At 35.0% G+C, this 16,112-nt stretch overlaps 2 protein-coding genes across 3 annotated transcripts; one reads left to right on the top strand and one right to left on the bottom strand.

Moving 5' to 3' along the window:
- Positions 1–38: 38 nt before the first annotated feature.
- On the top strand, positions 39–2,365 carry LOC113687009 (copper transport protein ATOX1). Of its 2 annotated transcripts, none has more exons than XM_027204710.2 (3): positions 39–310; positions 1,417–1,489; positions 2,006–2,365. In XM_027204710.2, the coding sequence occupies exons 1-3, from the start codon at positions 299–301 to the stop codon at positions 2,137–2,139; spliced, it is 219 nt and encodes a 72-aa protein (XP_027060511.2). In that variant the 5' UTR covers positions 39–298; the 3' UTR covers positions 2,140–2,365. The 2 variants fall into 2 exon arrangements, with proteins under 2 accessions (XP_027060511.2, XP_089047664.1); XM_089191538.1 differs by having other exon boundaries at positions 219–443.
- Positions 2,366–2,870: 505 nt separating this feature from the next.
- Positions 2,871–16,109, bottom strand: LOC113686973 (stromal interaction molecule 1). Its single transcript, XM_089191536.1, has 12 exons — positions 15,744–16,109; positions 13,045–13,151; positions 12,264–12,375; positions 11,576–11,687; positions 9,724–9,839; positions 8,898–9,075; positions 8,404–8,494; positions 8,205–8,291; positions 7,635–7,799; positions 7,251–7,351; positions 5,049–6,780; positions 2,871–4,904 (listed from the first exon to the last, which is right to left on the bottom strand). Exons 1-11 carry the CDS (start codon positions 15,829–15,831, stop codon positions 5,949–5,951), a joined length of 1,989 nt encoding a protein of 662 aa, XP_089047662.1. The 5' UTR covers positions 15,832–16,109; the 3' UTR covers positions 2,871–4,904; positions 5,049–5,948.
- Positions 16,110–16,112: the final 3 nt, after the last annotated feature.

Raw genomic sequence — 16,112 nt, 5'->3', positions numbered from 1 at the left:
GGGGAGGGACTTTTGATATTACTAACCCAATTGATATCATCATGTACTTCAAATAAATCATGGATATTTGAAAACAAACACAAGCCCACATGGAATGTACATATTTTCACAGTTCTCGTTTAAATGCAGATTTTGCCTCCATTCCAAACTATTGAAAAAAAGATCGAAAGTCATACGACAAAGTCGATCTCACCCCTCTCCCCATTACAGCAACGCTCAGAGCAATCGATAGTACAAAGGCACACAAAACTCTGATTCTTTTCTGTGCAAGTTGGACGTGTTCTTTCCTGACGCGAAAATGGCTAACGTTGTAAGTATAACTGCGCGAATTTAGTTAATGATAGAAAGAGAATTATCACCTTCAACTTGAATCGAAACGACACATTTACTTCAACCTAGACGACATTCGCAACGTGAACTTTCTCATCAAGGAGCGGAAGAAGGTTGTTAATCATGATTGCTCCTGATCTCAATATTTTCTAAATTATTTCTTTGTTAGAGTTAGTGTGATTTAAGTTCGATCATGGAAATCTACGGCGACCTAAAGTTACCGTAAAGAATCAATAGTTCTCCCACAAAAAAGAGCCGTGTAGTAGAAATACTTATCAGGTTCAATTTCAGACAAAATAAGAGAGAATCAGTTTGGACAGATCATTTTGATCAAGATATCAATAAATTTGTCTAGACTTGCCTTAATATTAACCTCGACATTCTTAAAAATTAGTCCGAACTAATTAAATTCCAGAAAACTTTAATTCAAGCTGATTGAGAGAAAGGGTAGTTTTTTTTTTGTATTCATACTTGCCATGCGGGTTCGTCAAAATTCTGTACAACTCATAAAATTACTCAGCGATACTACACACAAAAAGGCCTAATAAGATAGAATCATATGATGGACCGCTATGAAATCAACAAGCGGTTGTTCAAAATCTACATCTTTCCCAGAGACTTGCCCCTGTAAGGTAAACATAATTTATAGCTCAATTCAGATAGGGTGCCCTAAGGAAGTACTAAAGGGTACCTCCTTGCCTAGATGTAGAGATAGTCCTGAATCTAACTTGCCCTTCAAGATAATTTGAATTTACTCTTTATTTCTCCAAGCTTTTCCCTATAGATCTCTTTAGCTTGTATGTTTTGTTTACCTATTTCAGGTTTCAAGGGAATTCCTAGCTTTATCTTTTGTAAATTATGCATGCATATGCACCTGAACAAGAGGGGATTTGAAAGTTCTCTAGACTATTATCATGTGACCTGAAATGGGTAAAAGGTAAAAAACACATGAAAAGCTAGAGGTCTATTTGTAAGAGAGAATGAGATAATTTTTGCCTCTTCGGAAAATCTGGTTGCCTGGCAACCACTGAGTGCACATTGGCATATCAAAGGAGTAAACTTAATTTCCTTCTACCCCTGCTTTAGCGTCATGAATTTCAAGTAGAAATGACTTGTGAGGGTTGTTCAGGGGCTGTCACTCGTGTTCTGAACAAGAAAGGTATGGACCTTAGTGAAATTTTCCCAGTTCTCATAAATCTCTACAAGTAGGATGTAATTTCCTCTACCAGGAGTAGATAACTAAGATTGTCTATAGTAGAACAACTTTTCTTTAGCTGTTACCTTTACAAGTCTCCTTACACTGGCCAGTTAGCTTTGGTTTACCTTGCAGCCAAAGGATTTAGGTAAGAAGGCTAAATTTTTTTAGGGTTTGTCATTTTGTGTATTTTAATATCATTGAACTGAAGGATATTTATTTCATGCCAGAGTTGTTCTTATAGTGGTTGGTTTCCTTAGCAGCCACCATTTGATCTCATCAAGCAGTGCAATTTTTTCCTCTTTCCCCCTATAAATAGGTCAGCCATCTTGAATTTTCATGGTAGAGTTAAAATGCTTCACTTAATGAGTTTTAACAGTTACTTCTTTGCCATAGTATTTCCACTTTATTTATATCAGGCTGGTACTTTGCATGTTCCTCTTTATGCCCTCTCATGTTGTACAAATTGCATTCCACTAGGAGAAAAGGATATTGAAATTGACATGGACAAGCAGCGTGTCTATGTGAAATCTACTTTGTCCTCTGATGAGTTGTTGGAGACAATCAAGAAGGCTGGAAAACCCTGCTCTTACATTGGTGTAGCTAGTGCATAGGAGGATGGCTGGTCTGGCAATAACTAATACATAAGTTAAAAAGAAGTCTACTGGTTTCTTTGTTCCAAAATAGTTCACTGTGCTAAATGAATGAATGAATGAGAGATTGTGGAGTTCCCAATAAAATTTGTAGAACATTATGTTAAGGCCATTACTGTAGGGCCTATATAGCAGATTATTGAAAACTGTGAAGTTAATTAAAAGATATCTTTGCAAAATGAAAAAATAACTTTTGTACTTTTGTGCTTTTTATCAAGGCTGGGTGAACACTTTCAGTGTAGAATGAACCAATCACTCTAGTAGTTCAAAATGATGAAATCAGAGAAATGTTCTGACATTTCAATGATCAAAAATTTCAAAGTCCAACTTCCAAGTTCCAATTTGAAGAACTAGGGTGACAAATTACTGTTTGTCCTTGAGAAATATATTACTGGTGAATCCCTTAGGGTGGGAGAGAAAGTTTTACACCTAAAGAACTACACTTTAAAGATGTGGTTTTTCTCCTTTTACAACAAAAAAATATTGAACATTTCAAAAGAAAAATGTAAGGATCAAACAATACACATGTTAATGGCTCATGTCATTATTTTCAAATGCATAAGAAAATAGGAGAAGTGATATGCATCACCAATTTTTTTTAAAACATTTGACAACAATGATAACAAAAGATAATGAAAATCCTCATCTCGAGTTCCCTTTCACATTGCTATTGATAATAAAGAGCCATTCCAAAATGTCCACAGCTTTATTGAAACCAACACACCTTAGAGTACAGACGATTGTGTAATGTTCTCATTTAAAATAAGGCCAAAAACATACACCTCAAGCAACTGAATAACAGAAAAAGCAACATGACAAGTTATGCCTTCTGTTCACCCAAGACCAAACCCCTTCCACCCTACCCCCCTCAATTCATTACTTGATCTTATTTCTTATTGATAAAATAGATTTTGCTAATAAATTAATTGAAGGTCATTATCAAAATTCATCTCACTTCAAAATAATCCTCTTTTTTAACAATTTAATCTAGAATGTGCTGATGGTATTAAAGGGAAATGAAAAAAGTACTTACAACTCTGATTTCCCTGTGTTATGAGTAAAAATACTTGTACAAGCATGCCCAAAATTAACCCTTAAATTCCCATGAGTGACCAAGTCAGAATTTCTCCTTACAATATCAATATAATATTGGGCAGACAAGTGATGAGAATAAAGAAAAATCTTAACTAGGGGGTTAATAGTTGATCCAATACCAAATTCTCCAAACTAACATCACAAGAACTATATGGCAAACAGTGAGGAGAATTACTAATGAGATCTTGGGAGTTAAAGGGTTGAGAGAAAGAATAAACTGGAGAGATACCAATCAAAGTGCTACTCACTTCCATATTTAAGATTGTCACTTGCTGTGATGCCACAACTAGTGTACAATAATTCACAAAACTTATGTTAAACCTCACTAGTAATTAGATATCAACTGAAAGCTATCCAAGAATTAAATGTGGTAAAGGAGCCGAATGGGGTAGAACTAACTGCTGACAAATTTAAAAAATATGCAAACTAATAAAGTTATATGTTCATTATAATGAAATATGGTCTATAAATAAACAGAGTATCCTAAACAGCATGTTTTCCTTAATTTGTCAAGGCCAATTCTACTCTGTAATTTGGTATTAACAACTGGGTTGATAATGTTAATTGGCCACGCTAAAGGGTTTCAAAGCTATTGTTTCAAGCATTAGCCCTTTGTCAAAGAAAATTCGCTCTGATGAAGGGTTTTTGCTTGAAATGTCAGCTTTGAAACTCTAATTTACCAATTATCAACTCAGTCAATAATACTAACTTGCCTTTTAATACTCTTCCACCGATGCATCATTTTCATTTGAATAACCTAAATGTCACAACATCTTATAATGCAAGATCTTTTTGAGAACTATTCACAATGCGAACTTTTCAGGCTACTCGGTCAGAAGTAGAGAGCCAGCACATAGTCAGTGGTAGATTTGACTACCAAAAGATCTAACAAAGACTAACCCCTTCCATGAAAAAATACACTACATGCATCACTTCACCATAAACTATGAAATGACTAAAAGCACCATTATGACGTATTAATTATATTCAACAAACACTGACTCAGCACAATGAGGGGGGCAGGTTATGTCTTTGCATAACAACTACAAAGTAATTTTTTTGGATTAAAAAAAAAAAAGAAGTTTTCAGCCAAAGGGGCCTATGTTGATACTCCGCGATATAGAGATTTCCTAATTCTGGTTCAGAGATAAGAAGAAACAGCACATTTGCTGATTCAGTGGTTGTAATTTCTACCTGCTAATACTATTTCAGTTTATTTACTCATTGCAGATATTCCTTTCACTGCCTCGATGTCAAGGGGAATTTCTGTTAAGTAAGGTAAAAAGAAAAACCTAAAAAAACACGACTTTGAAATGAAATTATGTTCAGAAAACCAAACAATAGTTTGCTTCTTTTAAGATGTGATCAACAATTTAAAAATCAACTGCACTCATTGTTTATGGATTTCAGAAATGAATTAAAAACTATGATCTTCAATTTCTCCAATGTAATAAGTAGAGCAACATCTGAAGGAAATGAAAATGATGGTCTTTCAGTCAGTCCCCTAAAAGCCAACCAGTCAGTCAGTTGACCATTCAGTTCATACATTTGTGAGTCACACAATCAGTGTGTGAGTCAGCCAGTTTATCTGCCTATTGGTTGATCAGTCAGTCAGTCATCAGTGTGATTGTCTGTCTATCAATCTGAATGAAGGGGTAAGTTTCTAAAGAAACTGTGGTGCTGCGTCGGTGGGAGAGTATAGCAGGTAATTTAGTGTTAACAACTGGGTTGAAAACATAATTACGTTTTCAACCCAGTTGTTAACACTAAATTACCTGTCTATCAATCTGCCAAGTTTTCTGTCAGTCAGTCTTACAATGGAACAAAGGAAAAAGTTTTTGATGAGAATCATTTAGCAACTAACTTAAGTGAAAAGCAATTTCCTCTAGAGCAAATTTTCATTCATAGACTCTATCTTTTAATTATCTACTATGGTTAAAAAATTTGATTTGTTTGTGGTTTGATTCTGAACATGAGATACCAAACATCATAAATCATTTTGTTGAAAATTTTATCCAATGAAAAAAACCATATCCAACATGTTGTAACATGTTCAAGATTGTGAACCAGCAAAATATTTAAACCTTGTCCCCAGTTAGCCAGAGTAAAAGTTATTTGACCAAAGGAAATATATGGACCAAAACTATGCAATAAATCTCCTTTTCTTTCAACTAAAATGCCTTTTGGTTCATGTACAAATTTGTACAACACAAAAATCAAATTGACTGCCTGTAATTTGCAGCTATTATCCTTTCTAATAAATTTGATGTCTTATTCTCCAAACATTATTATACAAATGTTATTATAGACACCACACCGATCTAAAAATTTGATTTTTTAACCTTTACACATGCTAGGTATAATAAGCCTCTTCTCTGAAAAGGGAAAAAAAATAATGCCACTGAACTCAAGAAACCAGTTTCTTTCCTCTGCATTTTTTTTTCTTGAATGCTACATCACTTCTATCTCATATTACCACAACCACAATGCCAAAGCTAATAGCTCATACAAAGCTGGAAAGGAGCAGCTGTAACACTCCTGTTCTGTCATGGATGACAGACAAAACACAGTTGTTTCAAATAAACTAAACTGTGTTTGGAACTGATCAGTGCCAAACTAGATAGCTTGCCAGAACATACCAGGTACCTGACCAGATGACGGAGACCTGTCATGTTTCACCCTGATTTTAACTTTTCCACTGACGTAGCCATAGTTGCACTATCATCTGATTTGCTTGTTGGGTTTCTCTGTGACTTGGACTTCCGAACTGCTGATCTCCACAGCCACCTTACTTTTCTCTTTGTTTCGTCATCATTTTCAGCTACTGATGATTCACTTTCAGTAGTGGAGTCTTGCCTCTTTCCAAACCAGCTCAGTCTCTTTTTGGATTTTCCGGTTGGTGAGTCGGGCAAGCCATTCAAAACTGGTTCATCTTGCTCTAATTTCTCACAAGATGCTGACAACTGTTCCAAAGACTTGGCTGAAACTTCTGATTCTGTTACACCATTTATCAAGGCTTGTGCTCCAAGATGAAGACTTGGATGGCTTTTACTTGTATCAAAAGTTGCCTTTTCTCTCATTTGCACAACATCCTTTTCAGCATGCCTTGTTACATCTTTTCTATTACCTCCAGAATCACTTTCTTGGCCAGTCAAGTTGGCTTTATCATAAGAGGATTCTTTCTGCACATCATGCATGCCAACATTAGCTGTCACAGCAGAGTATGTTGGTGGGAGATCTTCTTTGCTAACTCCTGTCTCAGGAACAGACGGTGCTTTCCAAGGACTAGCACTAGAGGAGATCTTTCTACCAGAGCTGACCCCTGCCACATTGGCCACATTAACAAGAGCTTCTGCTATGGCTGAACCTGAGTTGGTTTGACTGCCACTTCCTTTCCCTATACCAAAGGATGTCTGTGACATGATCTGAAATCCACACAGTGATTCTATTTGTGACCATCTGTGCTGCCTCTCCTCAAGCTCATTTGTAACTTCTGCAAGTGCTGATCTAATATATAAATAAATAAATCATACTGATTAAATATTAGTAAATACATATCAAATTGATAAATTAATCAAATGAGTGAGGAAATAAATATTCCAAATGATAATTATGCCAGGCATAAAAAAATTGAAAAAGTCTTGGACATCACAAACAGTAGTAAGTATCTAGCAAAGAAATGATCCTCTCAAGTTGGACTGTAAAATTTGTTAGTAGTACTTTGAACAGTTAAATTCAATTTGCAATTAGGTAAGAAAAACTGTACCCATTGTGTAGGTGGAAGCATCCATTCCACTTTGATCCACCACCCTTCATGACATTTCAGCTTTGCCTCAAACTTACCCTTAAATCATAAATTTGAATTTTGCAATCTCTCCCTTCCCTTGGAGTGACAAAATGTTTTGAGTGCATGTGCATATCATTTCTGAAACTGAAAATTACATATTCTTCACACAATTATGAAAAACAAAACTAACCTAGCACCAAGAATCTTTTGATCAACTTCATCAATGGTTAGGTCATGGGCTAGACGCAGGGATCCCATCAAGCTACTACGTTTCTTCTTTATTCTCTCACACTAGGTTGAACAAAACAAAGACACTTAACTCAATAAAATAATGTTTGTGGTTTTCGCACTTTATTCATGATGATGTCATTGATTTGACAACAATCCAAAACCCAGATGCTCTTAAGGAGCAGAACCAAAGTTATCACATCTAATTAAAAATACCAACTTTACTGAAAGTCAGAATTTTTTGAAAAAAAATTAATAATTGGCTATTCTGTGAGTGTAATAAATCTGAGCACAATTCCCCTTTCACAGACCTCCATAGTAACTCATTCAAGAGTTCAAATCTTACCGCCTCTTTTGCTTCCTTCATTTGTTTAAGAGCAACAGTTCTTTTCTGCTGGAAGTGTTTAGTTTCCTTGTCAAAAGTCATCTGTAGCCATTGTTTCAGAACAGCTGGTGCCTTCCATGACTGATACTCCAGTTCTTTCTCAGCTTTCCTCAAAGCACGGCGAACCTTAATTCAGATAATTGAAAAAAAAGAGATGCATGAATTTAACAACTCATCAAAAATGCAATTAGGATGGAAATTTGTAGAAGATTTTATTTTTTTATTAGTGTGAACTTTGACTACCAGTAATTTACTTCTCCTTTGAATTGTTGTATAGTTACCCACTTCAATAAATCCCATATTCATAAATTATCTCAACAAATGATTCCACTCCCCATTCTATATGGCCTAACAAATAAAAAAAAAATTACTGAAAATAAGAATTGGATAGCAGAGCAAAAAAAACTAGTAACACCAATACTGATCCTCTACCAAGTTGTTCTAACATTTTAAAGTTACTTGTTATTTTACCAGTCTACTACTTTTGAAGGCCTCTAAGGCCTCTTTCAATTCTGATCAGAACATTTTTACCTGCACCAGCTCTTCTTCTGCAAGCTTCAGTTTCTGCATTTGTTCCTCTGTCCCTGTACGAGTTTCAGCCATAAGTTGAGCTTCATTCTGTGCAATAAAAACCACAGTTACTTAACACCATTCCCCTGCCACTAATGGTACTGTAACATTTTCAAATGAAAACCCTCTATGTACAATGAAACATTAGTTTAATACACACCTTTGACATTTCCAGCTCTTCATTTAGCCTTGCCTCTAAATCAAGTTTCTCTGTAATAGCTAAATGATGATCTTCCTCTGCTTTGGCCAATCTATGAAATAAAAAAAAAAAAACAACGTGATTGGATACAAAAGCAACAGAATTATTAACATATCAACATCTAGACCTTCTTAATATGTCAAACAATGCATGCTGCCTATTAAACACATTGCTTATTCAACCTTTTCACCCCTAAGAATGACTACACCTCACTAATTTCTCCCTACACAACATACAACATCCCTGAATCACACATTAAGATCTCAACAAAGGAGGAAATCATCACCAACTAAAGCTGCTCTTGATTGTTCAACAAATTCTCCCTGTCAGCACCATAGGAAATATGGGGAGAACAGTAAGGAGAAGATGAATACTTATGTTAGGTTGTGAGGGGTAAAACAGACATATGAGTGTGTCTACATGGATGAGAACTGAATTACAGATTGCCAAATTACCTAGTTTGTAATTCCTGGAGACCATCCTCAGCTTGCTGGAGTATCTTCATGTCTTTGATCATACGTTCCATTTGTTCTTTTGCTTTGCGTTTCTGTAAAATGGCTATCCAGCAACCAAAAGTTGCAACCAGCACAGAGAATGCTACAACAACATCCTTCAGTAGGTTATGTCCTAAGACTGAAACATTTCAAACATTTATGTTAGCTATTAAAATAATTTATTACCAAGACATTATATTGATTTCAAAATAGGTGTTAGGTTGTAACTTTATTTTGGAGTGGGTCAGACAGAGGTTACCAAATCTACTAAAACAGGATCTTTATGTTATCTGTTTTGAATGACTTTCTTTGTGATCATATCTTTTAAAATTAATTGCAGATCATGACTGCAGTAATTTGAAAGAACCACCACTAAGATTTCAAAGATTGATAATACAGTAAGACTTTAATATTGACTCAATTCCACAACAAAAATGAACAGTAATCCAAATCTTCAACATCCCCAAACTGACAAAAAACTGGAAATTTCACAACCTAAGGTTGAATTAGATCATTTTATCTATAAAAGAAATGAAGGCCAATTTTGGATACAACCCTTTCCTAGGAAAAGTTTAACAAAGCCCCACCCTTACACCGCCTTTGAAGGCTTCTACTAAAATAAGAATAATTTTTTCAAGGATATACATCTGTTAACAGTGAGAAAATTTTGTCAATCCAAAAGGCTTGAACATAATAAACTTACCATAACTCAGTAGATTCTTAGATAGCACATTGCATAGAACAGAGAGTTTATTTTCACTTTCAGGTCATATTTAAGCAATCTTACCAAGTGGAGGTCCAAAAAGAACAATATCCATAGCTCGTAAGCCAATTTTCTTGCGATGTTTTGGATCTTTTATTCCCAGTTCGTTCTGGAGCAGACCATTCTCCTCTGTAGCCAGCCTGCACATCACAAATGCATGTGAGATAGCTCAGGTAATTTATAATAAAACCCAAGCCAAACTTACCCCAAATATGGAACATAGCTACACCTTGTGTACCTTTATCATGCAATAAATGCATATCAATGTGTAGTGAAAAGAATTACTTATCACAAAAGCTTAGTCAAGGGAGCATTCTCTGGAAAGAAAAATGTGATAATTCATTTTATAATGTGCTTAAGGAAACTCAAGCGATTAACAGTGAAAAGAAGTTAGAGGTTTGCAAAATTGAGGATTTTAGTTTAAGGATTCCAAATTAAAGCAGTTACAGTATTGAGAATTACTAATTGCCAAAGATTCATTAAACCACCTGTTGCCAGCTGTTTTCAACATTAGTCTTGCAATCTTTTAACACATTCCTACCAGTAATACTCAGCCAACTCCATTTTTAGATAAACATTGTGCACATTCCAACAGAAGTGCACACGCCAGTTTAAAATTTATCCGATGAAGCCACTAAATTAAGAAAGCTGTAAGAAAAAAACCTTTGAACAATTTCTCTTGGTATTGCTACTCACAGATGACAAACTAATCTTTAAATCATCAACTTTTTTTCAACATTGCATTTTTGTACAAAAATAAGTGAGAGGGTTGAAAACTTCCTCTTTATAATCTAAGCAAATTTCGTAATTTTAACTCCTTGTTATATTACCATTTAATTCATAAAACGTATTTCAATTTAGTACTTTTTGTTGCAAATCATGATCACTTTGTCTCAGAGAAAAATTCTCATCAAAATACAAAGTCCAATAAAAAAATCACTTTTTCTCCCAATCCCTCAAATGTACTCTCTATTATAGTGTCACACCTTCTACAATAACTTAAAGACAATCTTTTGTTTTAGTTTTAAAATAACCGAAATGCTTGAGCAAGCTAGAAGACTCACACAAACAAGGAAAGAGTTTGCAGCGTTAGTAAAGATGGTAATATCTCATCTCCTTGATAACTGATTAAGGATTCTTCAAGTACAATTAAGACAACTAGGGCAAACCTGTCCAATATATACTAAGAAGGAATCTAGCTCCTATTAGATAGCTTCCCTAACAGAGTAAGAAGATGAAGTCTAAAAGAAATATTGAATTACCCATTTATCAGAATGTACTAACTAGGAATTTTTAAAATTTTGTTCCTCTGTAGCAACAATTTGTCACATTTTGTTACATTAGGCAGCTGCCCAAATACAAATTCAAACAACATTCATATTTAATTGGCATCAGATGTAGACATCCATATGCAATCTTTGCTCAATTACATAAAAGTCATGTAGCTGTGAGGTGTACATTGACGGATGCGGGAGAAAGGTAAGTAACAATACATCAACTCAATGTATTGAAAAATCAACAACTACATTAAATTCATTACAAATGCCAAACTAGAAACAATTAATCATGAGACTTTGGAGTGAAGCAATTTTTTTAATTCCAAAAGCTATGGAAAAAAATGTTAAGACTGAGAGGCTCTAGAGAGGCAGCTTGATGAAAGGTAATTTTTTCAAACTTATTTGATTGTCTAACTCTAGGAATAATAAATACACTATGTTCCATGTTTTTCTTTACATTTTTCAATGTTTTGAAATTTCCATGCTGTACACTTAATGTTGAGGCAAGGGAAATACACCAGTGCAATGTGCTGTATAAGGGGCAAGACTAATTTTCTTCCAGGGATAAAAAGGTTTTAATGTAGAGGTAGTCTGCTTACCGTGGTACATCTGATCCATTGATAGCTGCAGTCACAAAGACATCAGCATATTGTGGAAGATGGACAGAGTTTTTGAGCCATTCAATGACTTCTTCGTTAGTCCAGTTGTGAACTACAAAGCCCAACATTGACTATAAGCTAACATTATTTTAATGATGAAGGGGATAATGAACATGAACACATTAATGTCACTTAATAATGTTGCAGAAATCAATGAGTTGGTAACATTACAGAGCCTCACTTGTTTGAGGAAGGACTGCTTTTTTGTGACAATCAAGAATCTATGTGGATATTATCATCAGACTCATGATTCTGACAACAACTTATGCTCACGTTAATGCCATCCATTTTTTCAGCACTACCCTCAACCTCATGATCAGATTAGAAAATAGTCACTGTCACTTGTTACTAATAGGATCAAATCTTTTACTGTTTAACCCTTTAACTCCCAAGATCTGATTGGTAACTCTCCCCACCAGCTGCTACACACATCCTGGTAAATTAGTTACAAGAACTTGGTGTTAGATCAAGACAACAACTTCTACCTGATAAGTTTGAATATTCTCATTAGCTGTTTGCTGGATAATGTAAGGATATTATAAGGAGAAGTTTCATGTTAGTCAATTCCAGGAGTTAAAGGGTAAAAAAACTGAGACTTTCAATAAGTTGTCAGTCCAAGGATTCTGACCTGCGCTTTGCGCCCAACTCTGCCAGAGTTCATCCACAGAGATGAGATCATCATTTCCATGGAAGTGGGAGTGCCGTTCTTCATCAGTCACTTGAAGTTCATCACGCATAAACTAAAAAATTCAATTTAAGAAATGCAAGATAAGTGCATCATTAGTGAAGATCACATGAAAGAATAAGAAACAGTAAACAGCACAGAAAGGTAGCTGCCTCACACCAATATTGTACTCACACACAAAGAGGTTCAGAGGAAAAAAGTTAAGTACTTGACCCAAGCTTCATGTGGGTGGGAGACAGAGCCCTACTCTACAGTTGTTCAATATCATGGACTCCAGATCAAAAGGACAGGGTTTAAATAATGGCTAGGTACTCAATGGTTTTTTGGTTCTTGGGGAAGACACTTCCCTCTCACATTGTCTTTTTGCACCTGGGAGTATTAATGAGTAGCACAAAACATTTAAGAAAATTTGATGAATGTTTGGGGGAAGGGGTGGGGACTACCTAAGATAAATAGGTGGTTGTCACTAGTAGGAGACAGAAGAATTCTTAAAAGCTATTTCACAGAATTCTATGACTACAGAATAGAATTCTCTCCCTAAATTTTTCATGGCACAAGCAATAATGTTGCTTCTTTAGAAACAGTGCTGTAAAATTAATGCAATTTACCCTCCTGAGCTACAAATAGTCACTGGAAGCTCATGATCTTGGGATTAAGTCTGAGAGTAAGGGGACAGAAAAACTGAAAGATTTGACCTTTTTTGGTGGTAAATCAAAACACTCACCTCATTTGATTCACTCAAGTCAACTTTCCCATTCCTGTCATCATCTAGGTGGACATGTATTTTCGTAATTGCTTCACGATTCAACTTTTCATTTTCCGTCAGATGTTCTAAACATAGTATAGATAGGACATTAAAATTCAACATAACTCTTAGTGTAGAACACTCAGTTGATGTAAAATAATAGAGAAAAAAAGACACAAGAACAAGTAGAACAATGAAAACAATAGGGTTCTTAGAAGGTGTTCTATTGTGACATGTCCTGCGTGCCTCTACACCAAGAAGGAGCCCCTTAATATCTCTCAATTCTTATTGAGAATTGAGGCACAGCCTGTCATTCACCTGTGTAGCTTGTGTCATTCACTGAATAACATCATATTTCACCTAAATCATCACACTTAAAATTTACCATCTTAATTGAAGTCATCAATAATATATTGGTCTCCAAGGGAATGGAAGAGATAATAAAGGAAATGTCTGTCATGCCCAGTCAAAATGTTCACTCAGGATTCCATCTTCAAAATTGTGTTTATAATTATAATAAACACAATCTTGGGAGATGGAATCCTTACCTAATGGAAGCTGTACCTAAGTTTTTGTCTTAAGCTAATGAATGTATGGTGATGGTTAACTCTTATTAATTGAAAGTTTTTACAAGACAAAGTTATCAGTAACTGATAACTTTGTCTTGTAAAAACTTTTAAAAAAATGGCTGCATGCATTACAAAGCAATAGAAACATGTTGGGCATGTAATTATATCTGTGTATAATCACAAGTACAACAACTATCCAACTTATAAGCTCGCACTTGCACTAAGACTTTTTGCATGTGAAAGAGTTTGGTTTTAGTATTGCACAGGAACTTGATCAAAGCATTGCATGCTATGGTTCAATAAATACAAAGTGCATAACTGGAGAGCTGAAATGACAATCAATTCAAGCCTAACATTTAAAAGGCACACATTGACTTTTGACAAGTTTGAATAAAACACCCTAAACACTCTACTTAGCTAATTAAAGCAAACATTCCAATGTATCATGTTCTGGTTTTCATGAGTATGCTTCATTTGTTTCTTTCATAAAAAATAGGATGTATTTCCTTTAATTTTGTACTTTGAACCATCTGGTATTATTTTTCTAAAAAAAGCAATAAAAGCATGAATACCCAGTGAGAATACTGATGTTGCCATGGGTACATATAAAATTTTAATGATAAGCTAGATATTAAAAGTTCCCAGAAGTAAAATTTATCACCAATGAAAATAATGTTAAGCTTTACTATTGAGTCATAAACATCTTTGCAGGCTCAGTGTTCTATAATATGAATTATATTTAGTCGGTGCTTTTTATCCTCTAAACTAAAGAAGTCCTCTACAGAGATAAAACAACAATGCATCAACCTATATTTTCGACATTGGCAAAGAAGCTGTGTACATCTTTGTTTGCTAGTTTAGCTTTATTATGTCCTGCCTAGGAGAAATCTAGTCTAAATGTTGCATCAAATTCTTTCCATGTTTATTCAGAATACTAATGAATTTAGAGGAAGAATTTATTATTCTTGCAGATTTAGCCAGAGAGATACAGCTTGTTTCACATGTTTTAGCTCCAGATTAACACAAAAGTTATACTTGTCACCTAATGACTTTTAGAAGTATTCCATGAAAGTTATGAATAATAATTGAGCATGCTGCATAAATTTCATTGAAAGTTTTAAATATTCTGCATAAACAAGGAAATGAGTTCAAGCAGGAAAAAAAAAATGAATGACTTTAGGTGAAATCAACCTGCTAGCGTCTTCTGAAAAGTGCAGTGTTTATGTAATATACATTGGAGTCCATTCTAGAACTCTCTCTGGATATATCATCTTTAATTATTTAACAACATCAGAAAAAACCAAGCTCACAAACAAAACAAACCGTGTTTGAAATACATAATTCTGTGGTTGCCAATGTTACTGATGCCCTGTTATTCATTCTTAAATGCCATATATACCGTGGAAATTCACCAAGTTTGTTTGGAAATATAATTAGGATACGAATTGAACTAAAGTTGCGCTGAAGAGCAACAAAGGTTGTCATCCTTCCCAATTGTTCCTTTTGTCACTATTTGTAAGCATTTCGTGCAAATTCGTGTTCTGTTGACCTTGGAAACAATCGAAATATTTCACCGTAAAAAGGATTCGTGGTTTTAGGCAGTTAATGTCTCTTTTTCATGCTCTGCTACAAATTGGATTTCTGATGCATTTAACTTAAAGCTCCCACGAAAGAAGCTTAGTTTTGTAGCCAAATTAGTTAGTATGTGTAACTGTCCAATTAAAATTCTCCAACTCACACCCCACTCGCACATATAGGTAAACATAGGTTTAACTAAAAAATTATCCCTAAATTCGTGCAATTTTCTCTAAAATGTTATATCTGAAAATAAAAATAAGCCATCATCGGTGGAAGAGTTTGTAGGATGCATTTCTAGCACTCGAAGATGAGGTTGCGTTCATAAATGCAGCAAAATATATATAAGGCGCCGGCAAACACAAATAACTGCTTCATTTATGAAAGGAATTAGCTCTTTACACTGGTTAATAAAAGAGCTCTGTTTGAATTTGATGCGAAATGTACATTTGACAATTACTAAGAATTTTGATCCGAGCAGACATTTTCCACGCCAAAAAAGTCGGCTGTGTAAGAAACAGATCAGCGGCTTACCAGAGTTGAATTGACCGCGACCCTTCGGAAAATATCCTTTCGTCGTCAACGACACCAATAAAACTTTGACAAGCCATGATATTGCCATTTTCTGGAAGTGGATATTAAACCAGCTGATAAATATTTTGAAGGGAAAACGCCACCGGCAGGTTCATTTGTTTCTACCATATTTATGCGGCTGACTCGATTTGGTGAGTCGTGAATCCACCATTCGGATACGAAAATCTTCGTATATAATCGGGAGGGTTCGGAGAAGCTTTATTCTCGGTCTGTGTCAAGAGAAAGAATATTTTTCACAAAGTTACGACTTCCTTAACAAGAAAAATTACTGTAAGTGTCTTCTGAGTGACCGATAGTGAAGTAACTGAC

The sequence above is a fragment of the Pocillopora damicornis genome, chromosome 13, assembly GCF_964200805.1.
Source record: "Pocillopora damicornis chromosome 13, jaPocDami1.2, whole genome shotgun sequence".
Taxonomy (NCBI): domain Eukaryota; kingdom Metazoa; phylum Cnidaria; class Anthozoa; order Scleractinia; family Pocilloporidae; genus Pocillopora; species Pocillopora damicornis.
Note: the sequence above shows the minus strand (reverse complement) of the source record. Positions and strands in the feature narration are given on the sequence as shown.

What these genes read in the sequence shown, in the direction of transcription:
- LOC113687009 (XM_027204710.2), top strand. An exon ending in TCGTGTTCTGAACAAGAAAG is followed by an intron (nt 1,490 to 2,005) that starts GTATGGACCTTA and finishes GCATTCCACTAG; the next exon opens with GAGAAAAGGATATTGAAATT.
- LOC113686973 (XM_089191536.1), bottom strand. Translation starts at nt 15,831, where the DNA reads ATGGCAATATCATGGCTTGTCAAAGTTTTATTGGTGTCGTTGACGACG. An exon ending in GAGTTGGGCGCAAAGCGCAG is followed by an intron (nt 11,688 to 12,263) that starts GTCAGAATCCTT and finishes TGGGCTTTGTAG; the next exon opens with TTCACAACTGGACTAACGAA. An exon ending in CTCCAGGAATTACAAACTAG is followed by an intron (nt 8,495 to 8,897) that starts GTAATTTGGCAA and finishes TTTATTTCATAG; the next exon opens with ATTGGCCAAAGCAGAGGAAG.